The following is a 19,828-nucleotide window of genomic DNA, read 5'->3' on the forward strand; positions in this document are numbered from 1 at the left end:
TATAACATGATTAATAACATTCCCCAATATGTCCTCTGCTCTCTCTCTTGATCCCCCTGCCTCCCTACCTATACACTAATGGTTTCATATAGAGTCATGTTTCTACTAGCATAGTCCATAAAGAACCATTCCATCACCCTCAAAATAATGCAGAGCTCCTCCTCCACCTTTCTTTTTCTTTTTTCTCCGTAACTTCCACATATGACAGGTGGGTATCTCATGAAAATCAAAGGGAAACTAGAAGAGTAGAGGAAAGGGACCACAGAGGGAAATGGGAAATACTACAGGATGATATTGACTGCTATGGTTTGGATGTGAGGTGTGCCCCAAAAGCTCACGTGTGAAACAATGTAAAAAGGTTTAGAGATTACATGATTGGATTCTGAAAGCCTTAACCCGATCAGTGTGTTAATTTCCTAATAGGACTGAGTGTTAACTGAATGTGGGTAGGGTATGCCTGGAGGAGATGGGGCATTGGGGGTATGCCTTTGGGGTATAGATATTGTATCTGGCGAGTGGAGTCTCTTTGCTTCCTGATCAGCATGTGAGCTGTTTCCCTCTGACACACTCTTCCACCACTGCGTTCTGCCTCACCTGAAGCCCTGGAAAATGGAGCTGACTGTCTATGGACTGAGACCTCTGGAAACATGAGCCCCCAAATAAATTTTTCCTCCCTTACAACTGTTCTGGTCAGGGTCTTTTAGTCACAGCAGTGAAAAAGCTGACTAAAACATTGACCAAATTATATTGTTATATTGTGTGTATGTATGAATATGTAACAACAAACCCACCATTATGTATAATTATAAGGTACAAATTTAAAAATCTTATTGTTAAAATTAAACAAAATTCCAGAGCTATATCTTTTTAAATTTTTTTAGTTGTATTTGGACACAATACCATTATTTTATTTATTTATTTTTTATGTGGTGCTGAGGATCGAACCTAGAGCCTTGCATGTGCTAGGCAAGGGGTCTACTGCTAAGTCACAACCCAGCCCCTTTAGACTATATCTTTATAGACAACCTGTACCTCCAACTTCTGGCAACCACTAATGTTTTTTCTCCTGTTCATTTTTCTTTTCCAGAGTACCATGTAAGTGGAATCATATAAAACATAGTCTTTGGGGTCTGGTATTTATTTCACTTAGCAAAATGCACTTAAGAATCATCCATATTGTCACATAGATCAGTATTGTTGAACAGTATTACATTGGGAGGAATTATAATTTTTTATTGCATTGAAGGTTGTTTCTAGTTCTTTTTTTGCAATTATCAGTAACACTGTGTGCATATTTTTGTTAGAGAATAAATAAAATATAAAATAAAAACTAATTTTTATTTCTGTAGGGTAGCTATATAGGAAAGAAGTCATTGGATCACATGGTAGGTATATGTTTAAATTTGTAAGAAACTGCCAAACTGTTTCCCAAAGTGGATGTACCCATTCTGTATTTCCACTAGCAATAACTATAGAAATTAAAAAGCTTTTAAAGGAAACTATTAGAACAGGACAACTAAAAAAAATAAAAGATTCCTTAAAATCACTGACACAGATCATGTTCAAGGCCTCCAGGTGCACTATCCCCCTCAAAGTCACAGCCTCAAAAAGAAGAAAGGCAAATGTGGACATACCTGAAGCTTGGTGATTATCTCCTGTTTTGTGAGCTCCACCAACTGGCTGTCCTCGACAGCAAAGGCTGGGAAAGAAACCACTGACAACAGACTAGCATCAACTTCTTTGGATGTTGAAGCCCGGGGCAGTAGTGAATTAAGGATAGACTAAGAGGAAGAAATTCAAATATGGTACATTAGTAAATACCTTGGCATTATAAAACAGTTTAGTTTCAAGAGATTAATGTGGAAGATCTTTCAGAAAATAACCCCAACATTATTCAATAGAGAGAGTTTAGAAAACTAGCTACTTTGGTTAAGTCATCCCTTCTCTTAATCCTGTTCTTAATAAGTACCCATTCTATTCTTTTTTTTTTAGAGAGAGAGAGAGAGGGAGAGAGAGAGAGAGAGAGAGAGAGAGAGAGAGAGAGAGAGAGAGAGAATTTTTTTAATATTTATTTTTTAGTTATTGGCGGACACAACATCTTTGTTTGTATGTGGTGCTGAGGATCAAACCCGGGCCACATGCATGCCGGGCGAGCGCGCTACCGCTTGAGCCACATCCCCAGCCCCCCACTCTATTCTTAAGGAGCTGCTTGTGTATAGAGATCACTCTAACATTATCCCATCCATTGTCCTATTGGTCCATTAGTAGCTATTTAAGGATAAAGTTAAGGCAAAATATAGCTGCTGAAACGCAAGATAAGGAAGGGTCAGGTCTTATGCCTCTGACATATATTTTTCCTCATGGAAAAGTTCTGTTTTTAAAATTAGAAGGCAAGCTTATATTCATTAGAACACATGAACATCTAATCAGACTGAAAAAAAGGATAAAATTCATCACTCCAATGAGAAAAAAAACATCTAAATCTTTCTTTATAATAAACTCTTTCTTTATATCCATTTGTTTCAGATGGGACCTCACAATGTTGCCCATGTTCATCTCAAATTCATGAGTTCGCCATGAGCTCAAGTGATCCTCCCATTTCAGGTTCCTCAGTAGCTGGGAATATAGGCATGTACCACCACACCCAGGTAAAACTTAATATTTAAAAAATGATAGTAATCATACACAAAACTGAAGATATATATTTACAACATTAACATTCTGATCTCCAAATTATCTAACCCTGGAGGTTACCAAACAAAAGACTGTTTCAGAGACACTGTGAAAAATACCCCAAAACTATTATCTCTTGTTCTCTTTATAAATTTAGAAAAGGAAATTTTCAGGAATATTATAGCCTCTTGATATGATGGCAGTGGAGAATTTTGTATACTGAGATAGGATCCTTTCAAGACCTTTTATAAGAGAACAGGAATATTATATATTTTATAGACCATGCTATATTTGACTTATCTCAGTACACTATGCTTGATAAAGACATTTCTTGACACATGGTAATAAATCAGATGATGTGCTATCCATCTGCTTTTCTTAATCTATAGCTCATGCTAAATGTGAGTCTAGGCAAGAATAAAATTTTCTATAACATGGTCCATTATTCTCTTACCTGGCAGTGTTGTACTTCATCAGCTAGGACATGAATAACAGATTGGGGCCCACCTTTTCCACCAAATAGGTCCAGTTCATCTAGTGCTTCCAGGGCTGCCTGTGCAAAGCAATGGAAGAAAGGAAACCTTCAGGGTTAGAAAGATAAATACTTCTGGGCTGGAGATATAGCTCAGTGATTCAGCACTAGCCTAGCATATGCAAAGCGCTGGGTTCAATTCCTAATACCACTACCACCAAAAACAAACAAACAAATCCCAAAAGGTGTATATTTATATTCCCTGTATCCTAGTATCTTACCAATGCATATGATGTCACTTTTAAATATGTTTGATAGAGCAGAAAATACAATAATATTTATTTTTCTTTTTCTCCCATATGGTCCCAGAGAAAGTTACAATGGAGTCTATAGCACTATCAAGTCAAGCAGCACACCAAAATAATTTGACATCATTATGTACAACTATAATGCTCCAAAAAAGTGAAAAAATAATTTGAACATAGAACATGAATTTGTAGTAAACCATTGTTTTTTTTTGGCAAGGATGCTCCAAGTATGATACCAGCACATAAGAAATGTTAGAAGTTGTGTGGTATAAGATAACATAACCACCATACATATTGCTACACAGTTGAGTTTCCACACAGAAGTAACTTCCTTAGAAACATTATAGTTGACTTTAAAATAAACATTCTTAGTCACCAAACAAAGAAGGTTTTAATTTTTAAGAATATTTTATTTTTTACTTATAGTTGGACACAATACCTTTATTTTATTTATTTATTTATATGTGTTGCTGAGGATCGAACCCAGTGCCTTACATGTGCTAGGCGAGTGCTCTACCACTGAGCCACAACCCCAGCACCCCCCCATGGTTTTAATTTTATACACTCTCACACACACACACACACACACACACACACACACACACACACACACAATTTATTGATTATAGTCAACCTAATGAGCAACAGATAAAATTTATTTCTTCTATCTGAAACTTTCTACCCATTGATCAACAATTCCGCATTCCTTCCCTTCTCCATTACTCCAGCCTTGGTGATCATCATTCAATTCTCTACTTCTCTGTTTGACTTGTTTTTCTTTTTCCTTTTGGTACTGGGGAGTGATCCCAGGGACACTCTACCACCAAACTACAATCCCAGCCCTTTTTTATTTTTTGAGATGGTATCTTGCTAAATTGCCCAAGTTGGCCTTGAACTTTTGACTCCTCTACCTCAGGCTCCCAAGTTACTGGGATTACAGTTGTGTGCCACCATGTCAGGCTTTGACTTTTTAAGATTCCACACAAATGTGAGATCAACATTTAAAAATAATTTATTAATTTCTTGCATTTCTAAATATGCTTTCAGATAATAAAAGTAAAGTATACTCCTTATAGAATTTTTAAAAACATAGTAAAGTATAAAGAGGGAGAAATCATTCCAAACAGCCACTAGTTTTTCCTATGCATATTTATATATATATACTTGTGATTACATTTGGTATCTTTTTACAATTCATTTGCAGCATAAGTGTTTTCCACGTTTTGAAAAACTACTTTGTCAGATATTCATCTGATAGAAGATTAATATTCAGAATATATGAAGAACTAAAAAAAACTAACAAAAGAACAAGTAATCTAATCAATAAATGGGCAAAAGATCTGAATGGACACTTCTCAAAAGAAGTACAAATAGCCAATTAGTATATGAAAAAAATATTCAACATCAAGAAAATGCAAATAAAAAATTCCCAAACTACCCCATTCAGAATATTAAAAAAAATGCAAAATAACAAATGCTGAGGAAGATGTGGAAAAAGGGAACTGGTGGTAGAAATGTAAATTACTACAGTCACTATGGAAAACAGCATGGAAGTTCCTTAAAAAGGCTAAAAACAGATCTACTGTATAATCCAGCTGTACCACTCTTGGGTATATGTCCAAAGAAAAAAAGTCAACATACAAAAGACAGACATACATATCCATGTTTACTACAGCACCATTTACAACAGCCAAGTTATGTAATCAGCCTAGGTACCTGTCAACAGATAAACCAATAACACAAATATAGTATATATACACAGTAGAGTATATGTCCACATTCCATAAAGAAGTGTTTATTACTTCAGCCATGAAGAAGAATGAAATAGCCAGGCACCATGGTGCATGCCTGTAATCCCAGTGACTGGGGAGGCTGAGACAGGAGGATCATGAATTCAAAGCCAGCCTCAGCAGAAGTGAGGTACTAAGAAATTCAGTGAGACCCGTCTCTAAATAAAATACAAAATAGGGCTGGGGATGTGACTCAGTGGTCGAGTGCCCCTGAGTTCAATCCCTGGTATCCCCTCAAAAAAGAATGAAATCATGTCATCTGTAAAAAAAATGGATGTATCAGAGGTCATCATGTTAAGCAAAATATGCCAGACATTGAAAGACTAGTATTTTCTCTCATATGTGGAAACTCAAACAAACAAACATACAAACAAAGGATGACCTGAAACTAGAAGAGGGACTATTAGGGAAGGGGAAATGTACCAGGAGAAAGCGGGAGAGAGAGAATGGCAAAGGAAGGTAATAGGGAGGATGAATATAATTATGGCACAATATATGAATGTATGGCCATGTCACAGTCAAAACCGTTATTTTGTACAATGAACATGCATTAATAATTATAATTTTAAAAAAAGAAGGCAAGAGAAGGCTGATAAAGTTGTTTAGGCTATCAAATCCTTAAGACAGATACTTAAACTAGATTATATTATTTCAATATTTCTGGTCAATAGTCAAACTTATAATCAATCTTATTATCTTTATAAATAATATAACTGGGTGAGCTGGGCCTGGTGGTGCACACATCTGTAATTCCAACAACACTGGAGGCTGAGGCAGGAGGATTGAAAGTTTGAGGCTAACCTTAGCAACTTAATGAAGCCCTAAGCAAACTTAGTGAGACCCTTTTCAAAATAAAAAATAATAATAATAATAAAAAGAGCTAGGGATGTATCTCAGTGGTAAAATGTCCCTGGTTTCAATTGCCAATGCCTAAAGAAAAAAATAATAACAAATAACACAACTGAGTGATAGATGAAAACTGTGTCAGAGTTATGGATTTATTTATAGGCTACATCTCCTGAAAAAGTGATATTTGCTAGTTTTAAGGCAAAATGGCTGGCCAATTCATACTTTTTTATGTAAACCTAAATTCAAAATACCAGTCATGCCAAGTAAATGACTTAAGTTTCATTTCCTATTTCATCTCTTGCTAAATTAAAAATTCCTTGAGGTCAGGGTTGTGTTTTTACTAATATCTAGAGTACATAGCAGCATATATAGTAGGCTTGTTGTTGAGCTAACAATTATGTGTTTTCATTTTGAGTTGTTTTGTAAGCATTATTTTCCTGAAGTAGAATTATTTGGTCAATGGGTATGATCAATTTTTGAGATATAATGCTAAATTGTTTTTAATGCATGTCATACCAATATAACTACCAGGAGGGTATTTGAGGGCTGAGGTTGTGGCTCAGTGATAGAGCACTTTCATAGCACATGTGAGGCACTGAGTTTGATCCTCAGCACCAAATAAAAATAAATAAGTAAAATAAAGGAAGGTATTTGACAATACTTTCCTTTGTACAAAAAAAAAGTGTCTTGATTTTTCCCTGATTTGATAAAAAAGGTTTATCTGTTGCATTCACTTGCATTAAATTGTGAGCAAGATTGAATATAATTTCCTCAATTATAGGCAAGACTGATCTAGTCTTAGGGCTAAAAGGCAGTTTCAAAGATGCTTCCCTAAAGAAATGATACTCAAAACAAAAGTAAGGGTAAGTGGAAGTAGACCAGGCACAAAATACTCATTAATAACAAAGGGGAAAATAGCAAATTCATAGCAGAGGTTTCTGGCAAAAGCCAACTTAATTAAGTGATTAAAGATAACCTTAACAGTAATGGGACAAACTTACATTATGCACTCCTTGATGATACAGAATCACCTCTGTGGTATTCTTGCCAAAAACATAACTTGAATCTAATCATAAGGGAATAGCACACCAAATCAAATTAAGGGACATTCTATAAATAACTGATCTGAGGCTGGGTAATCAAGTGAGGCGAAGCTCAGTGGTACAGTACGTGCTTAGCATGTTTAAGATCCTGGATTCTATTCCCAGGATCAAACTAGGCCAAACAAACAAACACACACACAAAAAAAAACAGCCTGTATTCTTCAAAACTGCCAGGGTCATGAAAGATAAGTAAAGACTGAAGTAGTGTTCCAGACTGAAGGAGCCTAAAGAGACATTATAACTAAATGTAATATGTTATTCTAGATTGGATCCTATATCACAAAGATTTTTTTGCCATAAATGCCATTATTGAGACAATGAACAAAATTTGGATGAGATATGAGAATTGGATTGTAGGATAACGCCAATGTTCATTTCCTGATTTTAATGATTGTATTATAGTTATGGAAGTGTCTTGAGGAAATTCACAACGAAGTAGTTGAGGAGTAGTGGGGCTTCATTTCTGTAGTGTACTCTCAACTGGCTCAGAAAAAAATTGTGTGTGTGTGTATGTGTTTGTGTGTGTGTGTGTGAGCGTGTGCTTAAACAGCTAGAGAAAAATGTAAAGTAAATGTCACCAAGTGAGAAACTTAGATGAAAAATGTATGAGAATTATTTTTACCATTCTTACAATGTTCTCCAGTCTGAAATTATTTCAAAATAGAAAAAAAATAGTTTCAGTGGTTAAAACTTTTTGGGTCCAATATACAAAAATAAAGATTTGAAGAAAATGGTCATATATGGCATATAATGTCATATACCTTTCATATATTGATGGGAAAAAGGAAACTAGTAAAAAAAATTTTGGAGGGCAATTTTAAAGTATATATCCCTTAACTCAGTGTTTCCACTTAAAAAAAATCTATTCTATAAAAAATATTTGTGCAAGTTCATCAAGATATATGTATAAGAATACTAATTAAACATTATTTGAAATAGTAAAAAATGAACATAATTTCATTAATAGAGTTATTATTAAATGCTATACAACAACTGAAAAGACCAAATTAATCTTAAAAGAAATGACACAGTAGCATGTTTAGTTATGCTCTTCAGTGACACGAGATTTACTGAATGAAAAAATCAGGTTACAAAGAAGTAGCTGTAGTATGACCTCATTTTAAAATATAAATTTAATATCCATACCATTTTTTCATTTTAAAATACATTAAAAAGAAAGAGTTTACCCAGTAGATAAATATTTATAAATACAAAGTTCCACATATATTTATTAACTCTACTGCATCAATTATATAATTCAAATTCTCTATGATCTCAGTTTTGGTTTATTGTATGTATCATAGCCTGACAATATTTTTTGTTCAATTACTACATTATAACTATTTCTGTTAGCCTTATATATTTACTGTGTACTAATTGAAACTACATTTCAGATTAGACTTTCTTATTATAGGTTGTGACTCTTAAAAGTCTATCATGGCTGGGCATGGTGGTGCATGCATATAATCCAGCAGCTGTAGAGGCTGAGGTAGGAGGATCATGAGTTCAAAGCCAGCCTTAGCAATTTAGCAAGGCACTTAGCAATTCAGTGAGACCCTGTCTCCAAGTAAAATATAAAAAAAGGTTGGGGGTATAGCTCAGTGATTAAGCACCCCTGAGTTCAATCCTTGGTACCAAAAAAAAAAGTCTATCATGATCCTCTTTGTATTCTTTATCCAATGTAATATTTTTTCTTTGAAGTCTATTTCATTTGATATTCATATAGAGTCATGCCTGTACTTTTTTCTTTCTTTCCTTCTTCTTCTTCTTCTTTTTTTTTTTTTTTGGTGCTGGTGATTGAGCCAAATGGTGCTTTTTCAACTCTTCTATATCCCCAGCTCTTTTTTTTTTTTTGAGATGGGGTTCTCACTAAGTTCCTTATGATCTTGATAAATTGCTGAGGCTGGCCTCAAAGTTGTGATCCTCCTGCCTCAGCCTCCTGAGTCATTGGGATTACAGGCATGCACCATTATGCCCAGCTCCACTGATATTTTTCATGTATTTCAGACTTTGCTTATCCTTTTGTCTTTAATCTTCTGTATCACCTTTGTTATTTAGCCAATATAGATTGAATTTCTTTTTTTTTTTTCTTTTTTAAAATCAATCTGTTGGGGCTGGGGTTATGGCTCAGGGGTAGAGCACTTAACTAGTATGGGTCAAGCACTGGGTTTGATCCTCAGCATGGCATTAAAAATAAATAAATAAATAAATGTATTGTGTCCATCTACAACATATATATATATATATATAAAATTCGAAAAATCAATCTGTGTCTTTGCCTTTTAGTAGAAAAATCATATTATACATATTTATCATGATGGACATATTAAATCCTATTCCTGCTATACTATTTTATGCAGTCTTACTGTTTTCAGAGAAAATAAAAGCTGTTAGGATGAAAAGACAGAGCTAAGCAGAAAGTGGTGGTGGTGGTGATGATGATGATGATATGGGGGACAGAGGAGAGTAAGGGAATGGAGGATTCAGAGATGGTTCTCTGATATCAAGCTTGGTCAACTGCTCCATGGAAGAACAAAAAGTTTCCTTTGTTTTTGTAATGGTAGAGATAATGGGTTTAAAGTATTTTGAAATCCTTGTGAGACATTTAAGTACAGGCATACCAGAAAAGCAGTTGGCTATCAAATCTGGAGCTTGTAAAAGTTTTTATCTACATCCCCATAGTTCCATGGGAGAATCTGAATTTTGTCTGTGGTTTAAAAGAATAATTAATCTGATGATGGTCCACATGCTCATTAATTTTTTTCTATGGCAAAGGTACACCAGACTTCCTTACCCCATACTTTGTATAAACAAAAAAGCAAAATTACCTTTGCCATTCCAACTGAACTGGCATTCAGTTCTGAGATCCCTTGGTTGGTCTTGTCTCCACGTTCCCATATCCCGAAGTCCTGGCATAACAATAATCAATACACCATTAGCAAGTCATAACTACTAAACACTAACTAGATGCACAATCCTTGAATAAAAAACATTGATAGTAACTAATCTGCCATACATATACATAACCACAATGCCAATGAGTTGGTGGCTCTGGTAGCTACTTTCCCTATAGCTTTAAATTCTACTGAAGCCTACAAAAAGTTGGAAGACTTCATAACAGTTAATCAGAAGGGCTAAGAACTATAACTCAGTCCATCTGCAGACATGCTTCTCAAAAATTTTCACCACAGCAGGTACCCAGAGGATCTAGGAGTTGGAGCCCAGTACTTTATCTTAAATATCCAATTTAATTTTACCCTCTTTGGGCACTGATAATGTACCACACACTAACTGATGCATGTTATATATTATTCTTCCTTAATCCTTACATTTTATAGATGATAAAACTGAGATGAAAAGAGAGATTGATTCACTCTAGTTCACAGAGCTAATAAGTGACAGAACCAGGATTAATGTTTAAGTCGTCTTACTCAAAGCCTATTCTTAATAATAGTTCTATATATGTCCCCTTGATAATATAAATAATAATCAAAATCACCTTTTAAACTCTTACTTTGAAATAACTTCAGACTTATAGAAGTTGCAAAAATAGTACAGTGAGTTCCCATATGACTTTCACTTGTCTTTTTCCAATTTTAATATCTAACATAAATATAGTACAATTGTTAAAGTCAAGAAATTAACATCAGTACAATACTATTAACCAAATTGTGTATTTTATTTGGATTTCATTAGTTTCTCACTAATAGCCTTTCTGACATTCTGTAATCTAATGCAGAATTCCACGTCACATTTGTAATGTCTCCTCAGTTTCTTCCAATCAATGATGGTTCCTCTAGTCTTGTCTTTCATGACCTTGACACTTTTTGAAGATTAGTGATCATATATTTTATAGATTTTTCCAAATTTGGATTTTCATGATGTTTACTCATAACTAGACCGAGGTTATGCATTTTTGGCAGGAATATGTATTGCAGCTATTATGCTGTGTCCTTCTCAGTACATTATATCAGAGGTATAAGATGCTGGATACATTATTACTGGTGAATGTTAACCTTCACTTTGTTATGGTACTATCTGCTGAGTTTCTGCATTCTTCTGTTACTATTTTTCCCTTTTGTAATTAATACATTATCTTGAGAAATACACTTTGAGAACACACAAAGATCCTATTTCTCCTCAAACATCCACCCACTAATTCATTATCCATTGGTGGATCTTGCCTACAACAATTATTACAGTGATGTTTTAGTGGAGATTTTCTAGTTTCTTCATTACTTCTATAATCATTAATTGCATTTTTCTACTGAAGAGCTGTCCCTTCTCCCTCATTTATTTATTTAGTCAGTTTTTTATATTGGAATGAGTTTCAGGATAGTTAGATTTTTCCTTGACTTAAAATTCTATTACTATTTTGTTATCCAGATTGTTAACTGTTCAAGGTTAGGTCATCAGGTGTTTTTTTTCAGGTTGACTCCTGTGGGTTTTTTTTTTCATTTTACTTATTAATGATTTTTTCCTGTGCCTTTTTGATATGCCTTATTCTTTTTTTGAACACTTCTTTACTTTTTGGCATTATAAGGTGCTCATCTTGTGTTTTAATTAATCCCAGCCCTGGAATCAATTTCTCTACAAAGGAGCCCTTGTTTATTTCATTAGAAAATTATAGAATCCGAGGCCTGGGCACTGGGTGTATTCATTGTCACAGGGATGTCATGACAGAACTTAGAATAAGATGTATACACACATGTATGTGCTTGTACATGCATACATACATGCACACGCATGCTCCCCCACATCTATACTTATTTCTATATTCACCTTTAATTGCTTTTATTTCTTCCTTCTTTTCTGGTATTGGGGAATGAACCCAGGGACTCTTTACCACTGAGCCACATCTCCAGCCTTTTTTCCCCCAATTTTGAACAGGGTCTCATTAAATTGCTGGGGCCTTGCTAAGTTGCTGAGGCTGGCCTCAAACATGTGGTCTTCTTGTCTCAGCCTCCCAAGTCATGGGGATTAAAGGTGTGCATCACTGCACCTGGCCTTTTTCTAATGTCAAATCTCTGAGTTAAAGTGATGTTTCAGGAATGTAAGTCCTATTTTACCCATGGCTTGCTAACCTTCCCCCAAACTCAGATATGCCCTAGTTTGTATAGCAAATATTAAAATATAAGAAGACACAAATATCATTAAGTCTACCATTACAACTAAACCCCTGGATGCAACAGAGAGGCCAAAGAATCCTGACTTCTACCCCAGCAAGCCTGTGGTCTCAGAAGGCATAGTGATCAATTGACAAATAATGTCTACTTCCATAAAAAAGTCTAACATTTAGACTTGTGTTTCTGGAAAATATGGAGAAAGGGATTCCAGATTCACCCTCCTGCCAGAAACAACTTTAAAAAAAACTGTACAATTTATCATACAGTGGTTTCCCCTTCCTTCCTTCTTTTTTTCCCCTTTCTTTCTTCTTTTTTTCTTTTTTTTTTTTGTGTGGTTCTAGGAATTGAACCTAGGAGCTCATTCATGCAGTGCAAGCACTCTAGCACTGAGCCATATTCCAAGCCCAAGACAATGATTTTCAATATAATGAAGTTTCTGCAATGAAGGGCTGTGATTCCTGAGAGGTAGCAACAAACAGGACAAGTCCTATGATTGCTCCAGACTACTGTTTGTAAGCATTCCCTGACTATAGTACAGAAAGGCAAAAGAATAAAAAACAAGCAGAGTTTGGCAGATTCCCTAAGTTGAGTAAATGGAGCTCAGAGTACAAAGAGACCAAGGTGCATATAATTTTCAGGAGAGTATTGGAGAAGAGAGAGGGAGGGAGGGAAGGAGGGAGGGAAAGAGAGAGGGAGAGAGAGAGAGAGAGAGAGAGAGAGAGAGAGAGAGAGAGAGAGAGAGAGAGAGAATATGAACCTCAGAATTCTGCAGAGGTCCCTTCTCTCTAATATTCATCAGAAAAATGGCCGATGTATGTATGCAAGAAAACTACTTGAGGCTGGGGGAAGAATTGCCCAAGAGAATTAAGAGGGAAAAATACCTGGTGCTCAAAGAGGATAGAAATGGTGCTTGTTCCAACCATTTTGTGGGGGTAATGGCTAGAATATTCAAGGGTCCAGGTTAAGTAGTGGGGAATAATTAGCCTTAGACTAAACATGATTCTTGACCCATATAACACCTTTAAAGAAATAAAGGATCAAGGCTGGGATTGTGGCTCAGTGGCAGAATGTGAGCCTAGCATGCATGAGGCACTGGGTTTGATCCTCAGCACCACATAAAAATAAAATAAATGTATTGTGTCCACCTACAACTAAAATTTCATAAAAAAGAAATAAAGGATCAAACTATTTCCAACTAACTTAAGTAGATCTTAAAACAAAAATCAAGAGTATGTATGGAAGAACAAAAACATTCAGGATGCAGCAAGGTAAGATATATGGTGTCTGGAATCCAGTAAAAATTATTAGGCAAGCAAAGAAGCAGGAAAATACAACCAATTAATGAGAGAAATGTCATCAACTGAAAACAACCTGGAACTGACAGACTTTAGAATTCTTAGACAAAGACATTAAAATATTTAGTATAATCATATTCCATGAGTTTAAAGAGTTAAGTGGACATGTGGAAGATACAAAAAGGACCAAAATGAACTTCTAGAAATGAAACATTTTTTTTAGTACCAGGGATTTAACCCACAGGCACTTAAACACTAAGCCACATTCCCAATCCTGTTTTAAAATTTTTTAAGTTGTCAATGGATCTTTTGTTTTATTTATTTATCCGTGGTGCTAAGGATCAAACCCAGGGCCTCACACAGGCCAGGCAAGTGCTCTACCACTGAGCCACAACTCCAGCCCTCCCCAGCCTTTTTAAAATATTTTACTTAGAGACAGGGTCTCACTGAGTTGCTTAGGGCCTTGCTATGTTGCTGAGGCTGGCTCTGAACTCCCAATCCTCCTGCCTCAGCCTCCCCAGCTGTTGAGGTTATGGGCATGCACCCTGTGCCTGGCTAGAAATGAAACTTTTTAAGATGAAAAATACACTGGATAGAATTCATGACAAATTAGACATTGTGAATGAAAAGATTAGTGAAGTTGAGACACAGCAATAGAAACTATCCAAAATGAGAAACAGAAAGCAAAAAAATAATTAAAAAAATAAACAGTGTATCAGTGAGCTGTGGATCAACATCATGTGGTCCAATACATATGTAACTGGAATCCCTATAAATAGGGGGCAAAAAAAGTATACAAAGAAGTATTTGCTGAAAATTTTTGGTGAAAATTATATATCCACAGATTCATGAAGGTAAACTAAGCACAAGAAACATGAAGAAAACTAAAGCAAGGAACACTATAATCAGAATGCTTAATGTCAGTAATAAGAAGGAACTCTATTTTTTAGATCTTTTTTACCGGATCATTATAATTATACATTATTATATATTCATACATGAAGAAGAAACTCTTAAAAAGCAGCAGAGGTATAGGAAGGCTCATTATGTAGTGAGCACAAAAGACAAGGATAACAAAGTCCTCATGAGAAACAATACAAATAAGAAGATAAAGAAGCAAATTTTTTCAGTGCTGAAAGACAAAACTACTGTCAACAGAAAATTCTATATCTAGTAACAATATCTGTCAAAAGTAAAGGTAAAATTAAAGGCATATAAAAGCTGAAATAATTCATCACCATCAGACCCAAGAAATGTTAAAGGAAATTCTTTAGGCAAAAAGAATAGTACCAGTTTGAAATTTGAATGTACATGAAGGAATAAAGAGCACCAGAAATTATAAACACTTTCATTTTTAATTAAATTTCTTAGAAGGATAATGGAACAGTTAACAAAAATTTTTAAAAATGATGTGGTGGCTGAGGGTGTAACTCAGCGGCAGAGCACTTGCCTAGCATGTATGAGGCCCTGGGTTCTATCCCCAGCTCCACTAAAGAAAAAAATGTGTTGGCCTCAAAGGAGGAGGGTGGTTAGTAAGAAACTGAAAGAGCAAAGGGGAGGTCAGAAAATGACTGGCAGTGTCTTTAGCATGGTCCTACAGCAATTACACTTATGCATTCTTCAAATACTAATAACTTTATATATCCTTTTTGAGGCATTATTGCTATACAAAAAAACTATACACTTAAACTGTAAAATTTGGTTTTATCCTATGTTTAAATGTCTGAAACTGTCATCATAAAAATGATCATTTGCAAAATCCCCAGTCTCTTTGAAAATTTTTGTTGTTATTGTTGTAGATGCACACAATGACCTTAATTTATTCATTTTTTATGTGGTGCTGAAGATTGAACCCAGTGCCTCACACGTGCTAGGCAAGTGCTCTACCACTGGGCCACAAGCCCATCCCTCTCCCAGGCTCTTCATACCCACTGTAATTCATCTCTCCCTCTGCCCTTGCTTTCTATCATTATACATATCTGCTTTCTATCACTTTAGATTTCCAGAATTTTGTATTAGTGTAATCATAGAGTATATAAATTTGTGTCTAACTTCTTTCACTAAGCATAATTTTATTAAGATTCATTCATATTGTTCATGAATGTCATAATTCATTCCTTTTTATTGCTGAACAATATTCCATTTTATGGGTAAACTGCAATTTGTTTACCTATTTATCTGTTGATGGTCATTTACATTATTTCCAGTTTGGGAGATTATAAATAAAGCTTCAATAAACAATAACAAGAACAACAAACTGTTTATGTTAGATCAAAGGAGGAAAAACCCCTACATTCCTATATAGTGTCTAATGTAACATTTTATACAGAGAGTATGTTATATATAATGAATTAATATGAAGTTACCTCATATGGTAGGTGTAAGGAAAAAAACCTTTTTGTATGCTAAATTAATACCTACAGATAACATTAAACACATGAGTAAATTTTATTTCTACATAGCTAACGGGTTCATCATTCTCCCTAGACATCTTGCTCCCATTTATAACTTTAAACCATTAAAATAAGATCATAATTTAGCCCCAGATTTACCAACACATGCTATAAGATATCAGAAAGTTTGAGATTATAGTATCTGAACCCTCTGGAAAGAGACTGAATACAATTTCTGCCAGAAGTCTTTTTAGATTAGTTCACTATGAGGGACAGCATTAAGAGAAGGGATGGATTGTCTAGTATTTTAAAAACAAAACCATCATGTGTTTAAAACCCATTCCAAAATGAGCTACTTACAGCAGTTTTATATGCAGCTTCAATGTAAAACACAAGGTTCTGTATGAAATTGACTTCATCTAGGCTGTGGATAATATGAAGTCCTAAGAAAAAAAGAGAAAAATGATATATAGCTAGTCAATTAGCACTACAAGTTTGATAGGCAGCCATACAGGTGAAGTGCTCACTGCTCCCAGGTAATCCACTTGGGCTTAGGAAAAAATAGAAGACATTTTGATTTGTAACCATAAAAAAAGAAAAGATCACAAATCAATCCTAGGCTAGTCTCCAATTAAGTGAGATGTGAGTGCATTTTAATAGGAAACAGGAAACATTTTAACTATTATTTATAGGTTTTTATAGAAACTCTGATTCCTGATACTTTAGGTATCTAATTTATAATGTACTTAAATATACAAAATGATAAAGACAATTATTTCAAAACAGAGTGTGAAGGAGTCTAAACACTAAGCAAAATATAAAGTGGATAAAATGATGATATTAAGAACTTCAAGCTGTATTTTGAGTAAAAATTACAGTTATTCTAAATGTAAGATACTCAAAGACAATTATAGATTACATATGGAATGTTTGCATGAATAATTTTTATAGCAACCTTAACAGATGGGTACCTCTATTTTCTCCATTAAATTTAGAGTGATTAACTATTTCACATAACTAATAAATAGTGGAACAATGACTCAGTTGACTGTAGACTTCTGTTTCACTTTAGAGATTGAATTCCTAAACCAAATGCTATACTACCTCCTAATATGAAAAATATGATCCACTTTTTTTGTCTAAAAAATCTTTTTCTCCCCCATTTCACCACCAAAACAGAACTAAAACTGAAAAAAAAAACTAGAAAGATGTTTATAGTCATTTTCTTTGGTGTCAAGATTCAAAGTAGCCTTATTTTCTTCTTGTTTAGACATCTTTGTAATTTTATAGTATTCTATAATAAATAGGTACTACTTATGTAATTTAAAAAGTTGTATATAAAAGCAAAGTCATTAAATAATGTAGAAAATGGGAGGATATATTTCATAAAATTTTATAGAAAACTATCAAATTCTGAGAGCTAAAAATGTTTATATGTATAAAATAAACAATTAAATTTTAAATACATCATTTGTAACAAAAATATTACTGCATGCATATTGTCTAAAGCTCTATTTAGACTAAGAAAGTATGTCAGAATTGAAGAATAAGGCTGCTTGCTTTTCCCTTTCTGGTCTTTAAATAAGCAGGAAGAAGATGTGAAAATTGTGTTAATTGTAGATGCTGAATGTTAAAGTTTCTCATATTTTCCTGATAGAAAAATATTCTATTTCAACAAGAATTTTATATCCACTTTTGTAGCAAAATTAGGTTGGTTCAGTGGAAATGATTATATCTACCAGCTGTGTCATGTTATACCAAGTTCAGAATTTGCAGTTTTCTGAGTAATGGGTGTATCTACAGTGAGTAGGTCTAGGGGAAAAATACATTTTTAAAAGTGCTTGGGAGCCAGGCATGGTGGTGCACACCTAAAACCCCAGTGACTTGGGTGGCTGGGGCAGGAGGATCACAAGTTCAAAGCCAGGCTCAGCAACATAGTGAGGCCCTAAGCAATTCAGTGAGACCCTGTCTCAAAATAACAAATAAATAAATAAATAGGGCTGGGGATATGGCTCAGTGGTTAAGTGTCTCTGGGTTCAATTGCTCCTACCAAAAAAAAAAAAAAAAAACTAAAAAGGGTGGGGAGGAGGGGGCAGCTTGGGAATGGAAAAGAAAAAAATTCTTCTAACATTCTTAGAAGCATGATGTAAAAAGGTTGTCAAATATTTCATTCTCCTTTCTCTTTTTTTCAGGTACTGGGAACTAAATCAAGAGCATTGTGCATAGTGGGCAAGAGCTATACCATTGAACTATATGTCCAGCCTTTTAACAAAAAATAAAAGATCAGTAGAGGAGAGGAAGTGGAACAGGGGGAGGGAGGAGGAAAAGGAAAGGGGAAGTACTGGGGACTGAAGTGGAACAAATTATACTCCATGCTTGTACAATTATGTCAAAATGAACCCCAATAGTATGTATAACTATAAAACACTAATAAAACATTTCCTTTTTTGAGACAGGGTCTAGATGGCATCAAACTTTTTATCTTCTTGCCTCAGTCTCAGGAATAGATGGGATTACAGGGGGAAAATCCAAAATGTTCCACCAGAAAACTTCTAGAACTAATAAATGAATTCAGCAATGTAGCAGGATATAAAATCAACACCCATAAATCAAATGCATTTCTGTATATCAGTGACAAATCCTCAGAAAGGGAAATGAGGAAAACTACCCCATTTATAATAGCCTCAATAAAATAAAATAAAATACTTGGGAATCAATGAAAGAGGTGAAAGATCTATATATTGAAAACTACAGAACCCTAAAGAAAGAAATCAAAGAAGACCTTAGAAGATGGAAAGATTTATCTTGCTCTTGGATAGGCAGAATTTTTTTTAATTTTTCTTTAGTTATACATGAACACAATATCTTTATTTTGTGAATTTATTTTTAATGTGGTGCTGCGGATCAACCCAGTGACTTATATGTGGGAGGCAAGTGCTCTGCCACTGAGCCACAACCTCAGCCCCAGATAGGCAGAGTTAATATTATCAAAATGACCATACTACCAAAAACACTATACAGATTTAATGCAATGCCAATCAAAATCCCAATGGCATTCCCCAAAGAAATAGAAAAAGCAGTCATGAAATTCACCTGGAAAAATAAGAGACCCAGAATAGCTACAGCAATCCTTAGCAGGAAGAGTGAAGCAGGTGGTATCACTAAATTAGACCTTAAACTATACTACAGAGCAATAGTAACAAAAACAGCATGGTATTGCCACCAAAACAGACTGGTAGACCAATGGTACAGAATAGAAGACACAGGGACTAACCTACAAAATTACAATTATCTTATATTAGACAAAGGTGCAAAAAACATATATTGGAGAAAAGATAGCCTCTTCAACAAATGGTGCTGGGAAAACTGGAAATCCATATGCAACAAAATGAAATTAAAACCCTATCTCTCACTATGCACAAAATTCAACTAAAAGTGGATCAAGGACCTAGGAATAAAAACTAGAGACCCTGCATCTAATAGAAGAAAAAGTAGGCCCCAATCTCCATCATTTCAGATAAGGCCCCAACTTCCTTAATAGGACTCCTACAATGCAAGAATTAAAATTAAGAATCAATAAATGGGATGGACTCAAACTAAAAATTTCTTCTCAGCAAAAGAAACAATCTGTGAGGTGAATAGAGAGTATACTTCTTGGAAGCAAATTTTTACCCCTCACACATCAGATAGAGCACTAATCTCTAGGATATATAAAGAACTCAAAAAGCTAAACACCAAAAAAACAAATAACTCAATCAATAAATGGGCCAAGGACCTAAACAGATACCTCTCAGAAAATGATATACAATCAATCAACAA

General features: G+C 34.7%; 1 protein-coding gene and 1 non-coding gene across 52 annotated transcripts in view; both read right to left on the reverse strand.

Moving 5' to 3' along the window:
• LOC101960618 (uncharacterized) overlaps positions 1-19,828 on the reverse strand; it is a 401,529-nt gene that overhangs the window by 122,865 nt on the left and 258,836 nt on the right. The window lies entirely within an intron of this gene.
• Positions 1-19,828, reverse strand: part of LOC101968875 (phosphorylase b kinase regulatory subunit alpha, skeletal muscle isoform) — a 65,941-nt gene that overhangs the window by 27,389 nt on the left and 18,724 nt on the right. The window contains exons 5-8 of one of the 2 annotated variants that reach the window (XM_040281885.2): positions 16,370-16,452; positions 10,024-10,104; positions 3,128-3,226; positions 1,635-1,781 (exon numbers count right to left, since the gene is read on the reverse strand). In XM_040281885.2, coding sequence (XP_040137819.2) covers positions 1,635-1,781; positions 3,128-3,226; positions 10,024-10,104; positions 16,370-16,452 — 410 coding nt within the window. The remainder of the gene's footprint in view (positions 1-1,634; positions 1,782-3,127; positions 3,227-10,023; positions 10,105-16,369; positions 16,453-19,828) is intronic. The other variant, XM_078033958.1, reaches the window with a different exon arrangement.

This window comes from Ictidomys tridecemlineatus, chromosome X (genome assembly GCF_052094955.1).
Source record: "Ictidomys tridecemlineatus isolate mIctTri1 chromosome X, mIctTri1.hap1, whole genome shotgun sequence".
NCBI lineage: Eukaryota > Metazoa > Chordata > Mammalia > Rodentia > Sciuridae > Ictidomys > Ictidomys tridecemlineatus.